Below are 22237 nucleotides of genomic sequence, written 5' to 3' on the forward strand. Positions count from 1 at the left end.
TATTGGGATGCATTCAAATTGTTTATATATTGTCTATGGCTGCTTTTGCACTGCAAAGGGAATATACTTAAAGAATAAGGTCCCCAGGAGAGTACTTAAAGGGCAAGCAGAAGAAGCGTAGGTAGGTTGGGTGGGGGGACCTACAAGGGCCAGGAAGTTTGTAGGATTGCCATGAGTGAGAAGTGTTACAAATGCTGGGAAAGGAGGGTGGACATTCTGTGGGGTTTTGTTTTTTTTTTTTGTTTTTTTGTTTTTTTTTGAGATGGAGTCTAGCTCTGTCGCCCAGGCTGGAGTGCAGTGGCCAGATCTCAGCTCACTGCAAGCTCCGCCTCCTGGGTTTACGCCATTCTCCTGCCTCAGCCTCCCAAGTAGCTGGGACTACAGACGCCCACCACCTCGCCCGGCTAGTTTTTTGTATTTTTTAGTAGAGACGGGGTTTCACCGTGTTAGCCAGGATGGTCTCGATCTCCTGACCTCGTGATCCGCCCGTCTCTGGTCCTCCCAAAGTGCTGGGATTACAGGCTTGAGCCACTGCGCCTGGCCTTTTTTTTTTTTTTTTGACGGAGTCTGGCTCAGTTGCCCAGGCTGGAGTGCAGTGGTGTGATCTTGGCTCACTGCAAGCTCCACCTCCTGGGTTCACACCATTCTCTCGCCTCAGCCTCCTGAGTAGACGGGACTACAGGCGCCCGCCACCACGCCCAGCTAATTTTTTTTTTTTTTTTCAGTAGAGACGGAGTTTCACCATGTTAGGATAGTCTCAATCTCCTGACCTCGTGATCCACCTGCCTTGGCCTCCCAAAGTGCTGGGATTACAGGTGTGAGCCACTGTTCCTGGCCTACTTTTGTTTAAAAAATATGTATGTGTGTAACCACATTCAGGTAAAAAATGATTGCCAGCCTTTTACTCCCTTTCCCATCATCTTCTGTGACAGTCATTTCCATTAAAAAAATAATTTTACTCCATATTGTCTCTAAACATTAGGATTAACTTTTGTATAGTTTTAAACTTTATAGGAATAGAATTATACTGTATATATTCTTTTGTGACAATTGATCTGTGACAAATTGACACTGTAGAGCAACAGGGAAGAGATACTTTTTCGGTAGATGGTGCTGGGTCATTTGGGTATCTGTATAGGGAAAAATAATTGCTTCACACAATAAAAAATTTCAAGTGGATTTATAGATATGAAAAGATTAAATAAAACTGGTATAACGGCGTTTAATAGAAATATATTGTGAGCCACATGTGATTTTAAATTTTTCTATAAGCCAAATTTAAATAGGAAAAACAGATAAATTAATAATATTTTGTATTTAACCCAGTAATGCTCAAAGACATTTTAATTTGCAAGTAATTTAAAAATTATTAGTATATTTTATTTGGGGGGGCAAGGATACCATAGTTTTAGCAATTCAATGTGTGTTTTACACTTAGTCTCAGTTTGGCCTAGTTACGTTTCAAGCGCTCCTTAGCACGTGGCTAGTGGGTACTGTGTTGGAGAGCATAGTTTTAGAGGATAATGATGGATAACATCTTATTATCTCTGGACACAAAAAGCAACCATAACAGAAAAATCGATGAATTGTGCTACATTAAAGTTAGGACATCATAGTCTTCAAAAGACATTATTAGGCTTCGCGTGGCTTCTGTAATCCTAGAACTTTGGGATGCCACAGCAGGAGGATTGCTTGAGCCTGGGAGTTCGAGACCAGCCTGGATAACATAGTGGGACCCTGTCTCTACAAAAAATTTAAAAAAAGAAATTAGCTGGGTATGGTGGCATGCACTTATTAATCCCAGCTACTCAGGAGGCTGAGACAGGATTGCTTGAGCCCAGGAGGTTGATGCTACAGTGAGGCGTGATCATACCACTGTACTCTGGCCTGGGTGACAGACACTATCTCAAAAACAAAAAATTATTAGGAGAGTGAAAGGCAAATTACAGAGTGGGAGAAGATATTGGTAAATCTTAGTTCTAACAGAGTTTACATAAAAAAATACGTAACGTGTCAAGAAAAAGGTAGTTCACTCATTAGCAGGATGGACAAGAGACTTTGAACTGCTATTTCATGAGTGATAGATGAAATAAAATTTATCACTGGATTTGTCTTTTTCTTTTTGTAATTCTGTTTTTGATTTTTATATATGAGTTACTTAACGACAGGAAATGCATTAGGTGATTTCATTGTCGTACAAACGTCATAGAGTGTACTCAGCAAATTTAGATGGTAGCCTACTACATGCCTGCGCTATAAGGTATAGCCTATTGCTCCTAGACTGCAAAATTGTACAGCATGTTACTGTACTGAATATTGTAGGCAGTTGTAACACAGTGGTAAGTATGTGTGTATCTAAACATAGAAAAGGTACAATGAGGATATGATACAAAAGATTAAAAAATATGCCTGTATAGGGCTCTTACATGCATGAATGGAATGGAGCTTGCAGGACTGAAAGCTGCTCTGGGTGAGTCAGTGAGTGCGTGGTGAGTGAATGTGAAGGCCTAGATTATCAGTGTACACTATAGATTTTATAAACACTGTACACTTTGGCTACACTGTTTATAAAAATATTTTTCTTCAGTAATAACCGTAGCTTACTATAACTTCATAAACTTTTAAATGTTTTTAAACTTTTGACTCTTTTGTAATAATACTTAGCTTACAACAGAGACACATTGTATGGCAGTACTATATATATATATTTCTTTGAATACAGGATCTTGCTCACTATCTCAGCTCACTGCAACCTTCCCTTCCCAGGCTCAAGTGATCCTCCCACCTCAGCCTCCCAAGTAGCTGGGACTGCATGCGTGTGCCACCATGCCCAGCTGATTTTTTCTATTTTTTTCTGTAGAGAGGGTTTCACCATGTTGCCCAGGCTAGTCTCAAACTTCTAGACTCAAGCAATCCACCTGCCTCGGCCTCCCAAAGTGCCGGGATTATAGGAGCGAGGCACTGCACCTAGCCACTATTTTCTTTATATCCATATTCTATGAGCTTTTCTGTATTTAAAAAAAATTTTAATTTATCATTTGTTTGTTTGTTTGTTTCTGAGATGGAGTTTTGCTCTTGTTGCCCAGGCTGGAGTGCAATGGCATGATCTTGGCTCACTGCAACCTCTACTTCCCGGGTTCAAGTGATTCTCCTGCCTCAGCCCCTGGAGTAGCAGGGACTACAGGCATGTGTCACCGTGCCTGGCTAATTTTATATTTTTAGTAGAGACAGGGTTTCTCCATGTTGGTCAGGCTGGCCTTGAACTTCTGACCTCAGGTGATCTGCCCACCTCAGCCTCCCAAAGTGCTAGGATTACAGGTGTGAGCCACAGTGCCTGGCCTAATTTATCATTTTTAAACTTTTTTGTTAAAATGAAGACACAAATACACAGGGTAGACCCACACAAGGTCAGGATCATCAATATCAATATCTTTCATTTTTTTTTTTTTTTTTTGAGATGGAGTCTTGCTCTGTCACCCAGGCTGGAGTGCTGTGGCTGGATCTCAGCTCACTGCAAGCTCCGCCTCCCGGGTTCACGCCATTCTCCTGCCTCAGCCTCCCGGGTAGCTGGGACTACAGGCGCCGCCACGTCGCCCGGCTAGTTTTTTGTAGTTTTTTTTAGTAGAAACGGGGTTTCACCATTTTAGCCAGGATGGTCTCGATCTCCTGACCTCGTGATCCGCCCGTCTCGGCCTCCCGAAGTGCTGAGATTACAGGCTTGAGCCACCGCGCCCGGCCAATATCAATATCTTTCACCTTCGTATCTTGTCCCACTGGAAAGTCTTTAGGGGCAATAACACATATGGAACTATCATCTCCTAGGTTAACAGTGCCTTCTGGAATACCTCCCGAAGGACCTGCCTGAGCCGTTTTACAGTTGTCGTCATTGTTTTTAGATAAGTAGCGTGTACTCTCTACAATGATAATTAAAAGTGCACAGTAAATAAATAAGTCAGTAGCATAGTTGTTTATCAAGTATTATGTACTATACGTAATCGTATGTGCTAGACTTTTAAACGACTGGCAGCACAGTAGGTCTGTTTTCCCCAGCTTCACTAAAACACATGAGTAATGTGTTGTTTCCCCCAAGTGGCTTTTTTATTCCTTCCCCCCTTCCCCGCCCTCCCGTGTTCTCTATTGTGTTACAGAATTTTCTCACGTGTCTGGTATTCATTTCCTTGTGGTGAATCAAAAAAATTCTTTGGAAGCTTTAGTAAGTGGGTTCAGCCTTTTGACTCTTGACTTTTGCGTCAGGATATTCTGGATGACCCATTTGTTGGGAAATCCCCAGTGTTGGTATCTTTAGATCTTTCTTCTTAGACTTATCAGGTTCCTGCAGGGTAAAGACCTGACTGTCTGAAGTTTGGCAGGAGAGTGCATAGGGGGTGGTGGAGGAGCTGAAATGTGTGTTCAGTGACTAGATCGACCTCTGTTTTGTACAGTGGGGCAGGGTGGCTTTTGTCTAAGGATACTCTCCTTTTCCAGAGAGCCCCCAGTCTTCTGTCATGGTTGGGGAGTCCCATGAAGGCATGGTGTTGAGGCTTTAGCTGCAACGTAGATAGTCTTCACCCAACCTTCACCATCCTTTATGCCTCCTCCTTCTTTACCCCTTGTTCTGTCTGCATTTAGTGCTGCCAGTTCTGAACCTTCTCCCGACATGGCTGTGGAAATGGAATTGGTTCTTAGTGTTTTTGGCTGCTGGCTTGGTCTGGCTGCATTGGGCCTGCTGAGTCATTTGCTTTGTTTCCAATCTTTTATAGTTTGTTTCCTCCAAGTTTTTCTGTTTTCTTGTTTGTTTGGTTTCTGTTGTCTTCAGTGTTAGAGGCTTTTCTGACAGCTTCAAAAATTCTGTTACTTTTTCTTTCATTTCTCCCTGGCCCGTGGGTTTGGTTTTTAAATTTATCTTTTTAATATGTCTGTATTAGTTTGTTCTCATACTGCTAATAAAGACATACTTGGGACTGGGTAATTTATAAAGGAAAGAGATTTAATTGACTTCACAGTCCCACATGGCTGGGGAGGCCTTACAATCATGGCAGAAAGTGAAGGGGAAGCAAGACATGTCTTATACACAGCAGCAGGCAAGAGAGAGTGTGTGCAGGGGAACTCCCCTTTATAAAACCCTCAGATCTTGTGAGACTTACTCGCTATCATGAGAAGAGCATGGGAAAGACCTGCTCCCATGATTCAGTTACCTCCCACCAGGTCCCTCCCACAACACATGGGAATTATGGGAGCTACGATTCAAGATTTGAGTGGGGACACAGCCAAACCATATCTGTCTCTTTTGTATAATTTTAGCGGAAGTGAAATAGATATGTATATTCTGTTTACCATCTTCCTCTGAATTCGTTAGCTAACTTTATGTCAGATTAATTATGCCTGTTGATGTTTTAATGGTTCTTAGTTATTTCATGTATATTTCCTTCAACTAAAATATGGGTTTGAAGACAGGGCTTTTCCAAATTTGTTATTCTTCATTCAAGGTCCAGTACAGTGTGTATGGTAAGCAGTGAAGAAGCTGACTGTAAGGTGGACAATACAGTAAAGCCTTGAAAAAAACTAGTGAAATAATGATGGTTTTTTAATATATCATATATGTAAATATATTATTATGTGTATATATCTTGTCTTTCAGGTTCTGTTTGCAATGGAAAGAGGAAAGAGAAATTAGAAGTTTTTTTTAAATTGTCATTTGATTTCTTCAGAGTTATTGTGGCCTTCTGAACTGTGAGTATAATTCTTTTGTTATACTTGTGTCTTGAGATTTTTGGTTTTGTTTTTTCTTTTGTCTGCCTTAGTGTCTCTTTGTCGTACAATGGAAATAAACAAAAGGTAGTTGATTTTGCAGAGTGGGTGAGGGAAGAAATAGAAATTGTTTAGTGCCTATTATGTGTAGATACTTTATATATTTTTTTCTGAGGTAGTATAATAATGGTTAATAATAACGTGCTTAGAATAGTGTCTGGTACATTATAAACACTCTAAGTTACAATTACTAATTGAATCCTCACAATAACTTTATAAGTAAGATTTACTGTTCTTCCCTATTTCACATTCGCATAAACCAAAATACAGAGAGGTTAGAGGTTACTAAGTTAGGGCCGGACACAGTGGCTCACGCTTGTAATCCCAGCACTCTGGGAGGCTGAGACAGGAGGATCGCTTGAGTTCAGGAGTTTGAGACCAAGTGGTTGGGTGCGGTGTTTCACGCCTGTAATCGCAGCACTTTGAGGGTCTGAGGCAGGTGGATCACTTGAGGTCAGGAGTTCGAGACCAGCCTGGCCAACATGGCGAAACCCCGTCTCTGCTAAACATACAAAAATTAGCCAGACGTGGTGTTGCACCCAGCTGTTGTAATCCCAGCTACTTGGGGGGCTGAGGCAGGAGAATTCCTTGAACCTCCATAGGAGGAGGTGGAGGTTACAGTGAGCTGAGATCATGCCACTGCACTCCATCCAGAGCAAGACTCTGTCTCAAAAAAAAAAAAAAATTTGAGACCAGCCTGGGTAACAAGACCTTGTCTCTCTGAAAAAGACAAAAAAACAAAAAGCAAAAACCAAAAATTGTCAGGTGTGGTGATGCATGCCTGGATCACAGGAATTTGAGGCTGCAGTGAGCCAGGATCACGCCACTGTACTCCAGGCTGCATGACAGAGCAAGAGTCCGTCTCAGAAAAAGAGATTACTAAATTAGTAAATGGCAAATCTGGAATTCAGACTCATTCTGGCTTCATAGTGTTGTGCTCTTGACTGGTAGAGCAGTTCCCTCCCCCAAGTGTGTGGTTTTGCTTTTTGTAGTTTGTTACCCAATGTTAGCTGCAGTCCAAAAATACTAACTAGAAGATTCCAGAAGTAAACAATTTATAAGTTTTAAATTGTGCACCATTCTGAGTAGCCTGATGAAATTTCGTGCATCCTGATCTGTCCTGCCCTGTCCTGCCCTGTCCCACCTGGGATGTGAATTGTGCCTTTGTCCAGCATGTTCACCACACGGTGTATGCTGCACCTGTTAGTCACTTAGTAGCCATCTCAGTTAGGTCAGCTGTCAAGGAATGACAGTGCTTGTGTTCAAGTAACCTTTAGTTTATTTCATCATGGCCCCCAAATGGAGGGGTAGTAGTGATGCTGACATATTGTTATAATTGTTCTATTTTATTACGTTATTCTTGTTAATCTCTTACAGTCCCTAATTTATAAATTAAACCATATTGTAGGTATGTATGTATAGGAAAAACATAGTATATATAGCACCAAGTACAGTCCCTAGTTTCAGACATCTACTGGGGGATCTAGGAGTATATCCCCTGCAGATAAGTGGGGATAGCTGTATCTTATTCTCATGGGTTCTGGATTCAGATATTGGTTTAGGTAGGTATTATATTTCCTAACTCCTTGATCTTAAATTATTTAATCTGTTGAAAGCGTTTTTAAAAAAAATCTGACAAAGGGGGTTGTTATAGAATCTCCCTTATGGGGTTATTACGAAGATGCTGTGAGATATGCGTAAGGTGTTCACTCAAAGTTGTTAGCAATGATTATTTGGTGCCATTTTTCTCATTTTAATGAGCAGAAAACTGAGCTCTGGAGAGATTATATGACTTGTAATTTGTCAGTTTGTAACTTGTAGATCTTGGTGCATGTTTCACAGTTTAGAAATCATACAATTGAGGGTAATCCTACTTTGTCTTGTTTCCAAAGATTGCTCTTTCTTCTAAGTCTGGTGGTAAATTGAGGACAGATATGTTCATAGAATATTTATAAATCTCTTTTGTGGGCATTTTATTTTGTGTTGTTACGGTAAATATCTCATAAACTTGGACTTCATGGAGTCAGAATTCATGATAAGTTATAGCTGTGTTGAATTTGACTTTCTCAAGTGTTTTTGGAGTACAGACCTAGGATTATTTTTTAATTTCCCTATGAGTGTCAGTGCATGCCTTTCTTTGTTCTCTTTTCTCTCCCAAATCTATTTCTAGGTATTAGTGAAGGGAAGTTATGTCATACAGTTTCCATTTCTTTGCAAGGCCTAGAAGTCTTGGTCCTGTGTTCCCCTGTCCTTCATGGGCTAAGGGAGAGGAGCCTACTCTGTCCCTTGTGCTGTGTCAGATGTGATTATGTCACAGTGTGAGAAGGTCACAGCCCCTCTGTTTGTGTCCTCCTATTTCCCTCCCCCTGTCCATATTGTACCTTTCTTCCTATAACAGTGCATTCTGTTTATTTGGGTGCGAGTCTGTGTGTGAGGGCAGTTTTTGTTATTTCATCTCTGCTTAACCGGCAGTTAACTTTCACTAAATGCTGAATTAGGACTGTCTAATGCTTGTCACAAAATAAGTTCTCTTTTCTTAGTAGATCTGAGCAAAAGAAAGAATACCAAATGTAACTTTTCAGCAACATTAGCTGTAAAAATATTTCCTCTTGGTATAGCACAAGACAGTTTCATAGCAGAAATGCAAAACTTATATTCTTAGTGTAATGTGCTGGAAAACGAAAGCCTAAAGAGAGTTGAGATGACAAACCAGCTCTTTGTGACCCAAGAGCCAGCTTATTGGCTCATTGGAACTTTAAGAAAAAAAAATTTAAAAAAAAATTTTTTTCTTTACAGATAGAGTCTTGCACCATCACCCAGGCTGGAGTGCAGTGGTGTGATCATAGCTCACTGCAGCTTCTGAACTCCTGAGCTCAAATGATTCGCCCATTTCAGTCTCCTAGGTAGCTGGGAATATAGGCACATGCTACCGTGCCTGGCTAATTCAAAACGTTTTTTTGTAGAGATGAGTCTTCCTTTGTTTCCCGAGCTGTTCTCAAACTCCTGGCTTCAAGTGATTCTCCCACCTCAGCCTTCCAGAGTGCTGGGATTATAGGCATAAGCCACCGTTCCTGGCCTCATTGGAACTTTTTAGCTATAGGACAATATCTACCCATCCTGATTTGTCTTTTTAAAATCACTTGAAAATATATAAACCCAGGAAAATAGCCTCATAACCAGTGTTCCTGTAATTCCCCCCTCCCCCGCAAATTCTGGACAGATGGTCAGGCCATATGTGTAAGTCTGACTTCCAATCTATTGAATTTCATGATGTAATGCTGAGATGTAGGTCCCTTATTTCACCGAGTTCCCTGTCATAAGTCCCTTGGGCCATCTGAGCTCCTGCAGTACGGGTCTGGTTCCGCAGCAGCTAGCTTTGGCAGAGTTGGTTCTTGGTCCTTGCCTTGTTTTTAAGTGACACATTGGAAGACAGAAATTTGGGAAAGAGGTGTTTTAGAACCAGAATTCTAGGCAAGCGAAGGAAAGTCTGGGAGGAGTTGACTTGCTGGGATATATATGGAGATGATTTTCAGGGTTAATGTGGTGTGGGAAGGTGGGGGACAGAAAGGAAGGCCTCCCTGAGCCCCTTCTGCAGAATCCCGTATTTGTGAATAAAAGCATCTTTTATAGCGTGTGGGCAGATGAGCACAGCTGAGATAGATTGGACTCTGAGGTTCTGGGAGTGTTGACTCAAAAAACTACTTCTTTTATTATTTATATTATTAGGTACCTCCTAATATGTAGTGGTCCCTCCATATCTGTGGGGAATGGTTCCAGGATTCCCCCAAGATACCAAGATCTGTGGAGCCTGTCTCTTACATAAAATGGTGTAATATTTGCATATAACCTATGCATGTCCTCTCATATACAATTGCCCCTGAACAGTGTGGGGTGAGGAGTGCCCATCTCCTTTGCAGTTGAAAATTTGTGTATAACTTTTGACTCCCCAAAACTTAACTACTAATAGTGTCACAGGATCCTTGAGGTGTCGCTTCACCAGCCAGAAATCACGTTGGCCGGTGGCACCTTCTGCCTGAGTACTGCCCATGCCCACTGGGCTTGTTCTGCCCACTTGGCTTGGCATGCTGTGCTTGGCTCACACTACAAGCCTGGATCCCACACCTGCCAAGGGCGAGCCAGGTGTGGAGTTGTGAGGGGTGTGTGGGTGTGTGAGCGTGTGGTCCGGCCACCTTGCACAGCCAGCTGCTGTAGCAGGGTGGGCAGCTCCAGGCACTGGCACAGGTGCCGGTTCTGTGCAAGGCTACAGCTGGACCAGATGTCCTGCATTAAGCTTCTGCTGTGGGAACCTGCATCTGGATGAGGGGAACAAGGTGGCACCAGAAGAGTGGAGATGTCAGGAACTGTAAAGCCCCAAAGAGGGTGTCATAGCCCTGGCTTGGGGGTTCTCTTCTGCTCGTTGCTCGCAACATGGCAAGCAGGAGGCCGTGTTTCAGTGCTGTTTGTGTTAAAGCTCTTTCAGTTCCTCCATTCGGCAGGTCCCGAGTTCTTATCCAGTGTCCAGGAAGAATGAGGTACACGGAAAACTGGAGGGTGAGCAAGGCGGAGAGGGGCTTACTGAGCGGCAGAACAGCTCTCAGGAGACCCGAAGTGGCTAGCTCCTTTCCACAGGCAGGTCATCCCAATGAGTGTCCAGATCTCAGCAGAGAGGAGACTCGCAGTGGGTAGCTCCTTTCCACAGGCAGGTTGTCCTGGTGAGTTGAAGGGACCCAAAGTGGGTAGCTTCTTCCTGCAGCTGGTAGTCCTAACATCTCTGTGAGTCTGGCTGAGTCTGGGGCTTTTATGGGCTCAGAAGGGAGGAAGTGCCATGGGCAGGCCCGTAAAATGCTCTGGAAGTTCTTACTCCAGGCCACGGACTCCACCCAGAACTGGTGGCCTGGCCTCCGGGCTTCAAGGCTTCAAGGCCCCCTGGCTTGAAGGTGGAATTTCACGGGGGACCCGCCCCTTTTTACCCAGGAGCCTTTCTGCCTTCTCCCACCATCAGCATGCCATCCATGGCACCTAGGCTGTTCGTAACGAGGTGTGCCTGCAGGCCTATGCTGAGCCACTCTCAACTCCCTCTTGGCCTCCCTCCCATGCTTGTTGGTGCCCAAAGTCTGGAGCGGGCCAAGGTGGCAGGGGACTGGTGTGTCAGCGCTGCCTTGAGCGTGCTCACGCTCAGCCAGGTTGTGACAGACTCAGGCTCAGCTACAACTTTGCTCTGCCCTGGAGTGGGCTGGGGAGAGGCCAGGAGCCTGTGAGGGCAGGGGGGCTTCCCGGACCCCTAAGAACGCAGGGATGCCCAGGTCTGGAGCCGAGGCTAGGAGGCTGCAGCTGTACCTGGGAATGTGGGGCTCCCCTCTACCAACTCAATAGGGGGCTGGGATTCCCACCTGTTCCCAGCTCTTGCTGGCCCCACTGCAGCCTGTGTCTTGGCAGCAGCCCCTCCAGATTGGCTTCTGCTGCCATCAGTACTGTAGACTGGAAGCCTTATTGAGAATATAAACAGTCGATTAGCACATGTTTTGTATGTTATATGTATTACATACTGTATTTTTACAATAAACTAGAGAAAAGAAAATATTAAAATCATAAGGAAGATAAAATACACTTATTCATCAAATGGAAGTGGATTGTCATAAAGATCTTCATTCTCATTGTCTTCATGTTGAGTAGGCTGAGGAGGAGGAGAAAGAAGAGGGATTGGTCTTGCTGTCTTGGATGGCAGAGGTGGAAGGGGAGGCAGGAGAGGCAGGCACACTCAGTGTAACTATTATTGAAAAAAATCCCTCTATACGTGGACCTGCACCATTCAAATCCATGTTGTTCAAGGGTCAACTGTACTTTAAATCATCTCTAGATGGCTTATAATGCCAAATACAGTGTAAATCCTTTGCAAATAGTTGTTATACTGTATTATTTGGGGGATAATGACAAGAAAAACATCAGTACATGCTCAGTATAGATACAACCATTGGTTTTGTTTTTCCTCAAATATTTTAGATCCATGGTTGGTTGAATCTGGACGTGGAACCCACTGACATGGATGGCTGACTGTATTGTATGTTAAACTTTATCATTTGTGACTTCTCTGTTTTGAATGACCTGTTGATTTTCTGATTTGTGATATAAAGGTTTAGCTTATTTATGTTATTCCCCATATCTCTTCCTGCATTACTTATTGGTAAACAGTTTGTATGTGTATTTTTCTTTTAGAATCCTTCTATTGTAGTTTTAACAATGTCTTTGCTTAGTTTATTGATTTATGTCAATATCTTGATTCCTTTGTAAGATAAAGATAGTATTGCCGTAAATATTGACCCTGCCCCCAATTCCAGCATGTCTCCCTGTTCTGCCTCATATTTTATGTTTTTGTTATTACTTTTATTTTGGGATTTTTACATTTGCATTTTATCTGCAACTCCAAGTGTTCTGGGGACTGCTTATGGGTTGAACTCTAAAACTAGTTTATTATTTTTAATTTTAAGTTTTCTTGAGCTTTCCTAGCTTAGCTTTCTTTCAAGCTTGGTTTTTCTCTTTGTTTTCTCTGGTATTTATTTCTTTTTCATGACGGTAGTATTCCCTGTATGTCTGATGATCCTTTATTGTCTGTAAGTGTATAGGGAAGCAGGACTAGCTACTTTTCTGAGTTACATTTAGCCCCTGATGGGAATTCAGAACGGAAGTACTTTGCTTCAGAATGCTTTTAGTCTGTGGGCCCCTAAATAACAAAATAAAGGAGAGTGTTACTGTAAGGATGTTAACACCTATACCGGAAACCTTTGCTTTATTTTCTAGAGACGTAGCCCCTTGGGATTTTTTAAAAATTAAAAAAAAAATTTTTTTTTTTTTTGGTCTGAGGGTAAATGCTGAGTTAGCCTGGGCACAACTAGTCAGTTAAACCCTCTGTTTTCACCCCTGGCTATTAGCATCAGCCCTCACCAATACCTCATGGCCAGACCCAAAGCCTCATCAAGATTCACTTGAGTTGTGTCTTTATTTTACACATCACTGTGCATGTAGCTCCTCTTTAATAGCGAGATATTTGTTGAATTCTCATCTTTTGGTGGCTCTTCCCTTCCTCTTGTTTACCTTCTTAAAAAAAAAAAAAAAGAAAACTTGAATACTTCAGTTTCACTGAAGTCTTCAAAACTGAAGTCTTCACAGGAATAGAACTCATTACTCCACCACCTTGAACTTGAAACCACTGAGGATTTTAGGAGGTGGAGTGGCATGTTGATCTGTAAGGTGAGGATTTTAAGAGGTAGAGTGATATGTTGGTTTACTGTGTGCCTAGTTTTAGAGTTAGATGAGCCCGAGTTCACACTTTGGTGCTGCCACTTTTAGCTGTGGAACTTTGGTCAAAACGTTTTATTTTTCTTTTCCTCAGTTTCCTCATTTATTGAACAAATATTTATTGAGACATTGTTTGTAGCAAGGTGATGTGGGGACAGTTGAGGTAGTTCTTTTATAATGCTTCTGTATTTCTCTAAAGTAGGATTTGAAGTCATCTCCTAAGAATGAGTAGAAAAAGCAGTGCTGGGGTTGATTTGATGATAGTGGAGGAGGTTTGAAATAGGGATAGTGAAGAAGAGGAGAGAGCCAAGCAGGGTTGCAGAAGGCTTGCCTAGGAATGTTGTGGTTCAACTGAGACTGGTGCCAGTTAAATTAGAATGTACCAATTCTTTTAGTTAATGGCGTTTTTGTCTGGTACTAGCTCCTAGCAGTCCAGGTATAGTCTGGTATAAGTTGTCCTTATATTTGTATTGAATCATGAAATGGATTTTTTTCCAGGCTTGTTTATTGGAAGGACGGTGGGAGTTGGTAATACTGGTAAAGGATTGGTTTAAACTATGACTTTACAATTCAGGAAATGTTTGTTGAGCTTCTACTAAGTGCTTGGCATGGTTCTAATTGCTTTAGATAGATATATCAGTAGACCAAACAGAGTCTGTATAGTGTAGGGAAGCAGATAATAAAAAATAATAAGCAAATAAGTACATCATGTGATGTACTGGAAGGTGGGACATGAGATGAGAAAAAAGTAATGCCATAGTGTCAGTGAATTTGAGGTCTAAATAGGGTAGTCTTAATAAGCCTCATTGCAAAAGTGAGCTTTGAGCTAAATACAAAGGAGATGGGTGTATTCATGCAGGAAACCTCAAGCTCCTGTCTGGTCTTCCATCTGCTTCCCAGAAGCAATGGAAATAATCTGTTTTAGGTGTTGATTTTAGCATTTACATCCTTGTTTCCTAATAGTATTTGTGTACTAGTCATTGCTCCATTAATTTTCGGAAACGTTATGTGCTGAACTCCTATCATGGTAGGTGGGGATTTTCTCTCTCTTACGTGGTCTTTCCTCTCCCCCATCTTCCTCATGTAGTTCTAGAACAGTTTTTGTTTAGATCCGTATTTTCGTTTTTAATTATTTTGACTTTTAAATATAACTCAGTATTGAGCCAGTTAAAGTAGTGTGGTTACATTTCTTGTTCAGCTTTGTTTTTGTTTTCTTAGACTGAAAATTGCAGTTGTCCCTCTTGTTTGCTCAATATTCTTCTTTTTGAGACAGAGTCTCACTCTGTCGCCCAGGCTGGGATCTCAGCTCACTGCAAGCTCCGCTTCCTGGGTTTACACCATTCTTCTGCCTCAGCCTCCCGAGTAGCTGGGACTACAGGCGCCCGCCACCTCGCCCGGCTAGTTTTTTGTATTTTTTAGTAGAGATGGGGTTTCACCATGTTAGCCAGGATGGTCTCGATCTCCTGACCTCGTGATCCGCCCGTCTCGGCCTCCCAAAATGCTGGGATTACAGGCTTGAGCCACCGCGCCCAGCCAGTTTGCTTAATGTTCTTAGGTCTGGCTAAGATTTCCCACTCTGACAGCTCTGTAAGTAAAGCCTCTCAATTCATTTCCATGCAGTCAAATTTATTCATTTTGTCTTCACCCCCGAGACACACCTCTCCTGGAGCTTTCCTTCTCCTTTTCCCTGCTTCAGTCTAGAGAGGTTGCTTTCTAGACCTGCTATAAATGGTACCAGGGTGGAGAAACCTGTGGTACTAGCAAAAATAAGGCGAGAACAGGTAAGACAGGTAAGTAGAAAATACTGATTGAAAAAACTGATGGGAAGGACAGAGGAGGAATGGAGATGATTTCTTCCTGGGAAAGCGTATTAAGGAGAAGCTGTAGTTGAGGAAGGTCATTCTAGGTAGTAAAAATGGTGCCAAAAAAAGAAAAACATGGAGATGGAAGTGATCTGTTATTTTTTGGTGACTTGAAAAGCCTGTTTGGTGTTACCTTGTTAGATTATGTGTTTATTATTGTAACTTATTGACTTTGCCCTGAAGAGCTTTAGAAAAAGTTTAAATGGGAATTGTGACAATCAGGCCCTGAAGAGCTTTAAAAAAGTTTAAATGTGAATTGTGATAATCAGAATGTTAAACACCAGTATATTTTTTGTTTCATTTTTTTGAGAAATAAAGATCTCATTTTGTCACCCAGGCTGTAGTACAGTGAATGGCATGTTCATAGCTTACTGTAACCTTGAGCTCCTGGGTTCAGATGGTCCTCCTGCTTCAACCTCCCAAGGAGCTGAGACCACAGGCGTGAACAATTGCGCCTGGCTAATTTTTAAAATTTTTTGTGGAGGAAGGCTCTCACTATGCTGCCCAGGCTAATCTCAAACTCCTGGGCTCAAGCGATCCTCCTGCCTTGGCATCCCAGAGTGCTGGGATTATAGTCATGAGCCAGTGTCCGGCCTTGATGGTAAATTATTAATGTCCTAAAATCTGAACATAGGGTATATCAGGAACACTTGAATTCAAGTGATAACCTTAAGCTGTTGATTTTATGTATTGATTTACAGAAAAATCTTTTTTTTTCTTTTAGTTTTTATTAGATACATTACCCTTCTTTCTCCTCTCTATCCATTATTCAGTTGCTTTTTCAAATACATTTTCTTTCAACCTTTTTTTATTTTTTATTTTATTTTATTTTTTATTATTTTTATTTTTATTTTTATTTTTTTATTATACTTTAAGTTCTAGGGTACATGTGCATAACGTGCAGGTTTGTTACATATGTATACTTATGCCATGTTGGTGTGCTGCACCCATCAACTCGTCAGCACCCATCAATTCATCATTTATATCATGTATAACTCCCCACTGCAATCCCTCCCCCCTCCCCCCTCCCCATGATAGGCCCCAGTGTGTGATGTTCCCCTTCCCGAGTCCAAGTGATCTCATTGTTCATTTCCCACCTATGAGTGAGAACATGCGGTGTTTGGTTTTCTGTTCTTGTGATAGTTTGCTAAGAATGATGGTTTCCAGCTGCATCCATGTCCCTACAAAGGACGCAAACTCATCCTTTTTTATGGCTGCATAATATTCCATGGTGTATATGTGCCACATTTTCTTAATCCAGTCTGTCACTGATGGACATTTGGGTTGATTCCAAGTCTTTGCTATTGTGAATAGTGCCGCAATAAACATACGTGTGCATGTGTCTTTGTAGTAGAATAATTTGTAATCCTTTGGGTATATACCCAGTAGTGGGATGGCTGGGTCATATGGTACATTTAGTTCTAGATCCTTGAGGAATCGCCGTACTGTTTTCCATAATGGTTGAACTAGTTTACAGTCCCACCAACAGTGTAAAAGTGTTCCTATTTCTCCACATCCTCTCCAACACCTGTTGTTTCCTGACTTCTTAATGATTGCCATTCTAACTGGTGTGAGATGGTATCTCATTGTGGTTTTGATTTGCATTTCTCTGATGGCGAGTGATGATGAGCATTTTTTCATGTGTCTGTTGGCTGTATGAATGTCTTCTTTTGAGAAATGTCTGTTCATATCCTTTCCCCACTTTTTGATGGGGTTGTTTGTTTTTTTCTTGTATATTTGTTTGAGTTCTTTGTAGATTTTGGATATTAGCCCTTTGTCAGATGAGTAGATTGCAAAAATGTTCTCCCATTCTGTAGGTTGCCTGTTCACTCTGATGGTAGTTTCTTTTGCTGTGCAGAAGCTCTTTAGTTTAATTAGATCCCATTTGTTAATTTTGGCTTTTGCTGCCATTGCTTTTGGTGTTTTAGACATGAAGTCCTTGCCCATGCCTATGTCCTGAATGGTACTACCTAGATTTTCTTCTAGGGTTTTTATGGTATTAGGTCTAACATTTAAGTCTCTAATCCATCTTGAATTAATCTTCGTATAAGGGGTAAGGAAAGGATCCAGTTTCAGCTTTCTACTTATGGCTAGCCAATTTTCCCAGCACCATTTATTAAATAGGGAGTCCTTTCCCCATTTCTTGTTTCTCTCAGGTTTATCAAAGATCAGATGGCTGTAGATGTGTGGTATTATTTCTGAGGACTCTGTTCTGTTCCATTGGTCTATATCTCTGTTTTGGTACCAGTACCATGCTGTTTTGGTTACTGTAGCCTTGTAGTATCGTTTGAAGTCAGGTAGCGTGATGCCTCCAGCTTTGTCCTTTTGACTTAGGATTGTCTTGGCAATGCGGGCTCTTTTTTGGTTCCATATGAACTTTAAAGCAGTTTTTTCCAATTCTGTGAAGAAAGTCATTGGTAGCTTGATGGGGATGGCATTGAATCTATAAATAACCTTGGGCAGTATGGCCATTTTCACGATATTGATTCTTCCTATCCATGAGCATGGTATATTCTTCCATTTGTTTGTGTCCTCTTTGATTTCACTGAGCAGTGGTTTGTAGTTCTCCTTGAAAAGGTCCTTGACATCCCTTGTAAGTTGGATTCCTGGGTATTTTATTCTCTTTGAAGCAATTGTGAATGGAAGTTCATTCCTGATTTGACTCTCTGCTTGTCTGTTACTGGTGTATAAGAATGCTTGTGATTTTTGCACATTAATTTTGTATCCTGAGACTTTGCTGAAGTTGCTTATCAGCTTAAAGGAAGAAAAATCTTTATACATTGGTTACAAAAACTTAATAATCTTGGCATCTAACTATCCAAGCCAATTCATGAGTGCAGGAATGAATGCTGTAGTACCACTTCAGTTTTCAGGCAAGAACAAGGTGATGACAACAGGAAATTTAAGAAGCTGCTCCATGTTTGGCCAAATTGGGGAGAGGACAAGCAGAGAAGTTGGAAAAATGTCATTGAGGGGTGTAAACACAACTTTCATCTGTATGGCATAGCTATATAGAGAAAATTAAGCCATCAATAATGAGATACTGAAAAACCAAGAGATTAGTTCCTTTCTACAAGAAGCATTGCTCAGTTTGAAATGCTGAGGCAAAATGCTAAGAAATAAGGTTCATAAGTGGCCTTCATGATTGCAAACTCTAGGGTACTTTTTGTGTAAATGCATGGGACTTCTCATGGATGGTCAGGCCCTTATGTTCAGTGGGTGCACCGTGTACAGATATGACTTGCCGTCTGAAGCTTTGGCTTTTTACTCAGTTTTGTGAAGAGCACATCTTTCTCGTCTTTATTTACACTTGTGATTCAGGAGTCGTGGCTGACAGAAATAGTCCTAAATCATAATAGCTGTCATGTGTCAGTCATTGTGTTAATTCAAATCTTAATTCTTTACAGCAACTCAGTAAGGTTTTGGTTACTATTCTCATTTTACAGATGAGAAACTGGGCTTAGAAAAGTTAAGAAAACAGTCCAAGATTCCTTGTGGCAATATCAGGTTCTCCATTTCCTTACAGTAAAGCTTAGCCTTTAAGCTTAACCACAGTGCACAGTTGGGAGTCATACATTTAACAGAGAGAAGAATAGTGCCACCTACTGAATTGCCAGCGACCCTTTCCCCTCTAGTATTGTACTTCCTTTTAAAATGTATCAGTCGTATTAAAATGCAGTATTTCTGCAAAGCCTTGCAAATTTCTTAATCATCTGTGTTGCTGGCTCATACTGAGGGAAGAGTGTAGTTTCATAAAATACTTGTAAAAACAGGGAAAATTTTGATTTCCTGATTCTGAATGTGGGCAGGTAACTTTGCGTAGGATCTTACCTTTAGAGAAAGGAAGAGACGGGGATGAGTGTTTTTTTCTTTCAATCCATCTTTGCATATCATAGTGTTGTGAGTTGGGGTGGCAAGTAGGCAGTTTAGATTTTTACCCAGTACTCATGAATTCCAAGTGGCTTAACAAAATATACAAACACTTTAGCATTTTTTCCTTGATAAACTCTCTGATTAAAAAGGATAGGTGTCTCAATAAAAATTTCAATGAAAGAGTGGCCGAAAGATTTGAACAGATGTTTCATCCATTTCATATGAATGAGAGTAAGCACACAAAAAGATGTTCCACATCAGTAGTCATTAGGAAATGTAAATTACAACACATGAGATACCATTGCAACCCTATTAGAATGGCTGATGTTAAAAACCAAAAAGAAGATGACAGTGCCACATGACAAGAATGTGAGACAGTTAGTACTCTCCTGCTTTGCTGTTGGAAGTGCAAAATGTTATGATTGCTAAAGAAATTAGTTTGGCACTTTCTTATGAAGTTGAACATAGACTTGTCACCCAACCCAGCAGTCATACTTCTAAATATTTACTCAATAGAAATGAAAACATTTTCTTACAATGACCTCTATGTGAACGTTTATAGCAGCTTTATTTGTAATCACTGGAGACAGCTCAAATATCCATCAGTTGGTAAATGGATAAACAGATTTTGGTACACCTATACAATGGAATCCTGTGCAGCAATAAAAAAGGAACTAACTGCTGACGCACCTAACAAAATGGGCAAATCTTCAAAGCAGTCTACTAAGTGAAAACACAAAACTCCATATGACTATGATTTCATTTATATAACATTTTGGTAAAGACAAATCTGTAAGAACAGAAATAAAATCAGTGGTTGCCTGGGGCCGAAGAGAGAATTGAGTACAAAAGAGCATGGGAGCACTTCTTGGGGCGATGGAAGTAGTCTGTATCTTCAGCATGGTGGTGGTTACACAGACCCATTTGTATTTCTTGCGTTGGTATAAAGAAATACCCAAGACTGGGTAATTTGTAAAGAAGAGAGGTTTAATCGGCTCACTGTTCTGCAGGCTGTACAGGAAACGTGGCACCGGCTTCCAGGGAGGCATCGGAGAGCTTGTACTCGTGATGGAAGGTGAAGTGGGAGCAGATGCATCACATGGCGAGAGAGAACAAGAGAGAGAGTGGGAGGTGCCATACACTTTTAAACAACCAGATCTCATGTGAACTCACTTATCACCAAGGGAATGGCACTAAGCCATTCATGAGGAATACGCCCCCGTGATCCAAACACCTCCTACTAGGCCCCACTTCCAACACTGGGGACTACATTTCAGCATGAGATTTGGCTGGGAAACAGATCCAATCCTTATCACCATCCACCTGATGTTTTTACTGTGCAAGTTATGCCTCAAGAAATAAAACTTTAAAAAGAGAAGAAAAAGGTGACTTACATGCAAACAGATATTATCCATATACTCTTGCACACATATATGTACACACACACATACACACTCACACTCATTAGAGCTTGAATTTTCTTTTCAGTTGGATCAGCATCTCTTTGTCTGGATTAGGTATCACCAGAGTTTAAGTGAAGTAGATTTCAGTGTAGACACTGCTTTGGAAAACACAATCTTGGAGTCCTTGGTTCATTTATCTAATCTGATATTTTTGTGGCCTAAAGGCTTTATATTTGTCTTTGTATAATGAGACTGTATATTATAAAGGTCATATAATTAGCAGAAATAAAAGATGTTTAAAAGTTATTTTAGTATTTGTTGCTCAAGTTCTTGTAGCTCTGGAGAAAAATAGTTTTATCGGCTTTATAAATAAAAATGTCATTTCTTATATTGATGAAACTATGCAGTCTTCAGCTCCATCTTTTAGTTAACAGTTAATGAGCTATAATGATAGGATACATTTATGTTTTAAACTGCTAGAATTAAGAATGTAGACAGTAAGCCTAGGTGCAGAGGTTCATGCCTGTACTCCCAACACTTTGGGAGGCGGAGGTGGGAGGATTGCTTGAGCCCAGGAGTTTGAACAGCGTGGCAGCACCTCATCTCTACCAGAAATTTTAAAATTAGCCAGGTGTGGTGGCACATGCCTGTGGTCACAGCTACTCGGGAGGCTGAGGTGGGAGAATCGCTTGAACCTGGGGATGGTCAAGCTGCAGTGAGCTGTGTTCACCCTACTGCACTCCAGCCTGGGCAACAGAGCAAGTCCTTCTCTCAATTAAAAAAAAAAAAGAATATATGCAGTAAATAATAAAAGTTAGTTTCATTGAACTTAAGGCTTTGTTACGATTATAAATTAAGTTTCTTAAAAGTACACATGAAGTTGGGGTGGTAGTTCATACCTGTAATCCCAGCACTTTGGGAGGCCAGGGCTTGTGGATCACTGGACCTCAAGAGTTCAAGACTAGCCTGGCTAACATGGCAAAACCCTGTCTTGCCAAAATAAATAAATAAATAAATAAAAAACCCCAAAAGTTAGCTGGGCATGGTGGTGCATGCCTGTAGTCCCAGGTATTTGGGAGACTGAGGTGAGAGGATCACCTGAGCCTGAGGGGTCAAGGCTGCATTGAGCTGAGATCATGCCACTGCACCTCAGCCTAGGGGACAAAAGTGGGACCCTGTCTTCAAAAAAAAAAAATAAGAGTTGCTCATTACTACTTTGTGGTACTTGTTGATGTCCTGTGGAGCGGCCATTTAGCATTTTTTTTCCCCCAGTAAACTCTTGATTAAAAAGCCACAACACTGAGTAGGAGTAGAATCAAAGTAGAAAGTTGTGTGTTCTAATTTTCATTTAAAAATCACTTTATTTTAAATGATGAGCTCATCATTTTATGATCTTCATGATATGCTATAATGTGTGGCACTAACAGAATCAGTGATAGAATGAGGTGCATTACAGTAGGACTTCCTTGAGTTGTTTTTTGTTTATTTAATGCATATGCTCTTTGTGTCTTGAGGCGTGCCTTACTGTTTCCAGCAGATGAGACCTGTTTATTACAGCCTCTGCAGAGTACTATTTATATGTTGATCACACAGTAAATATCTACTGATAGCGTCTTTGACAATTGGTGTTTGGGAACAGGAGGGAGATTACTGATTGTTCTGCTTTTTATATTTTATTGTCTCACTCCGTCCCTGTATTTTTCTCTGGGAATGCCTTCATTCCTTCGTTAACTTAACCTTGGTTTTGAAGGCTTAAAAGTGTGCTGGTATGCTTTTTAGAATTGGTGACAGTTCCAGTTGTGTAGCCCAGGTGGCAGTCATTCATGGTTCACTTGTCATTGCATGAACTTAGGATAGCTGTTCATATTATGTTCATTTCACTTGAATTTATGTGTGTGATTGTTGTATTACACATGTTGAATTTATTTTTTTTTATTAAAATTTTTTTGTTGAGATGGAGTTTCGCTCTTGTTGCCCAGGCTGGAATGCAATGGTGTG

The 22237-nt window shown here is 41.1% G+C and overlaps 1 protein-coding gene across 7 annotated transcripts in view; it reads left to right on the forward strand.

The window, feature by feature from the left end:
- The window catches only part of PTK2 (protein tyrosine kinase 2), a 357696-nt gene that overhangs the window by 37249 nt on the left and 298210 nt on the right, over nucleotides 1-22237 (forward strand). For 5 of the 7 annotated variants that reach the window (XM_030937408.1, XM_030937413.1, XM_030937420.1 and 2 more), the window contains exon 2: nucleotides 5639-5730. Coding sequence is in view for 1 of the 7 variants with exons in the window: in XM_030937412.1 (XP_030793272.1) it covers nucleotides 19905-19911 (7 nt within the window). In the remaining 6 variants the exon portion in view is untranslated. Of the gene's footprint in view, nucleotides 1-5638; nucleotides 5731-11808; nucleotides 11867-19846; nucleotides 19912-22237 lie in introns of those variants that run through there. The other 2 variants (XM_030937412.1, XM_030937417.1) reach the window with 2 other exon arrangements.

Source organism: Rhinopithecus roxellana, chromosome 9 (genome assembly GCF_007565055.1).
Source record: "Rhinopithecus roxellana isolate Shanxi Qingling chromosome 9, ASM756505v1, whole genome shotgun sequence".
In the NCBI taxonomy this organism is placed as follows: domain Eukaryota; kingdom Metazoa; phylum Chordata; class Mammalia; order Primates; family Cercopithecidae; genus Rhinopithecus; species Rhinopithecus roxellana.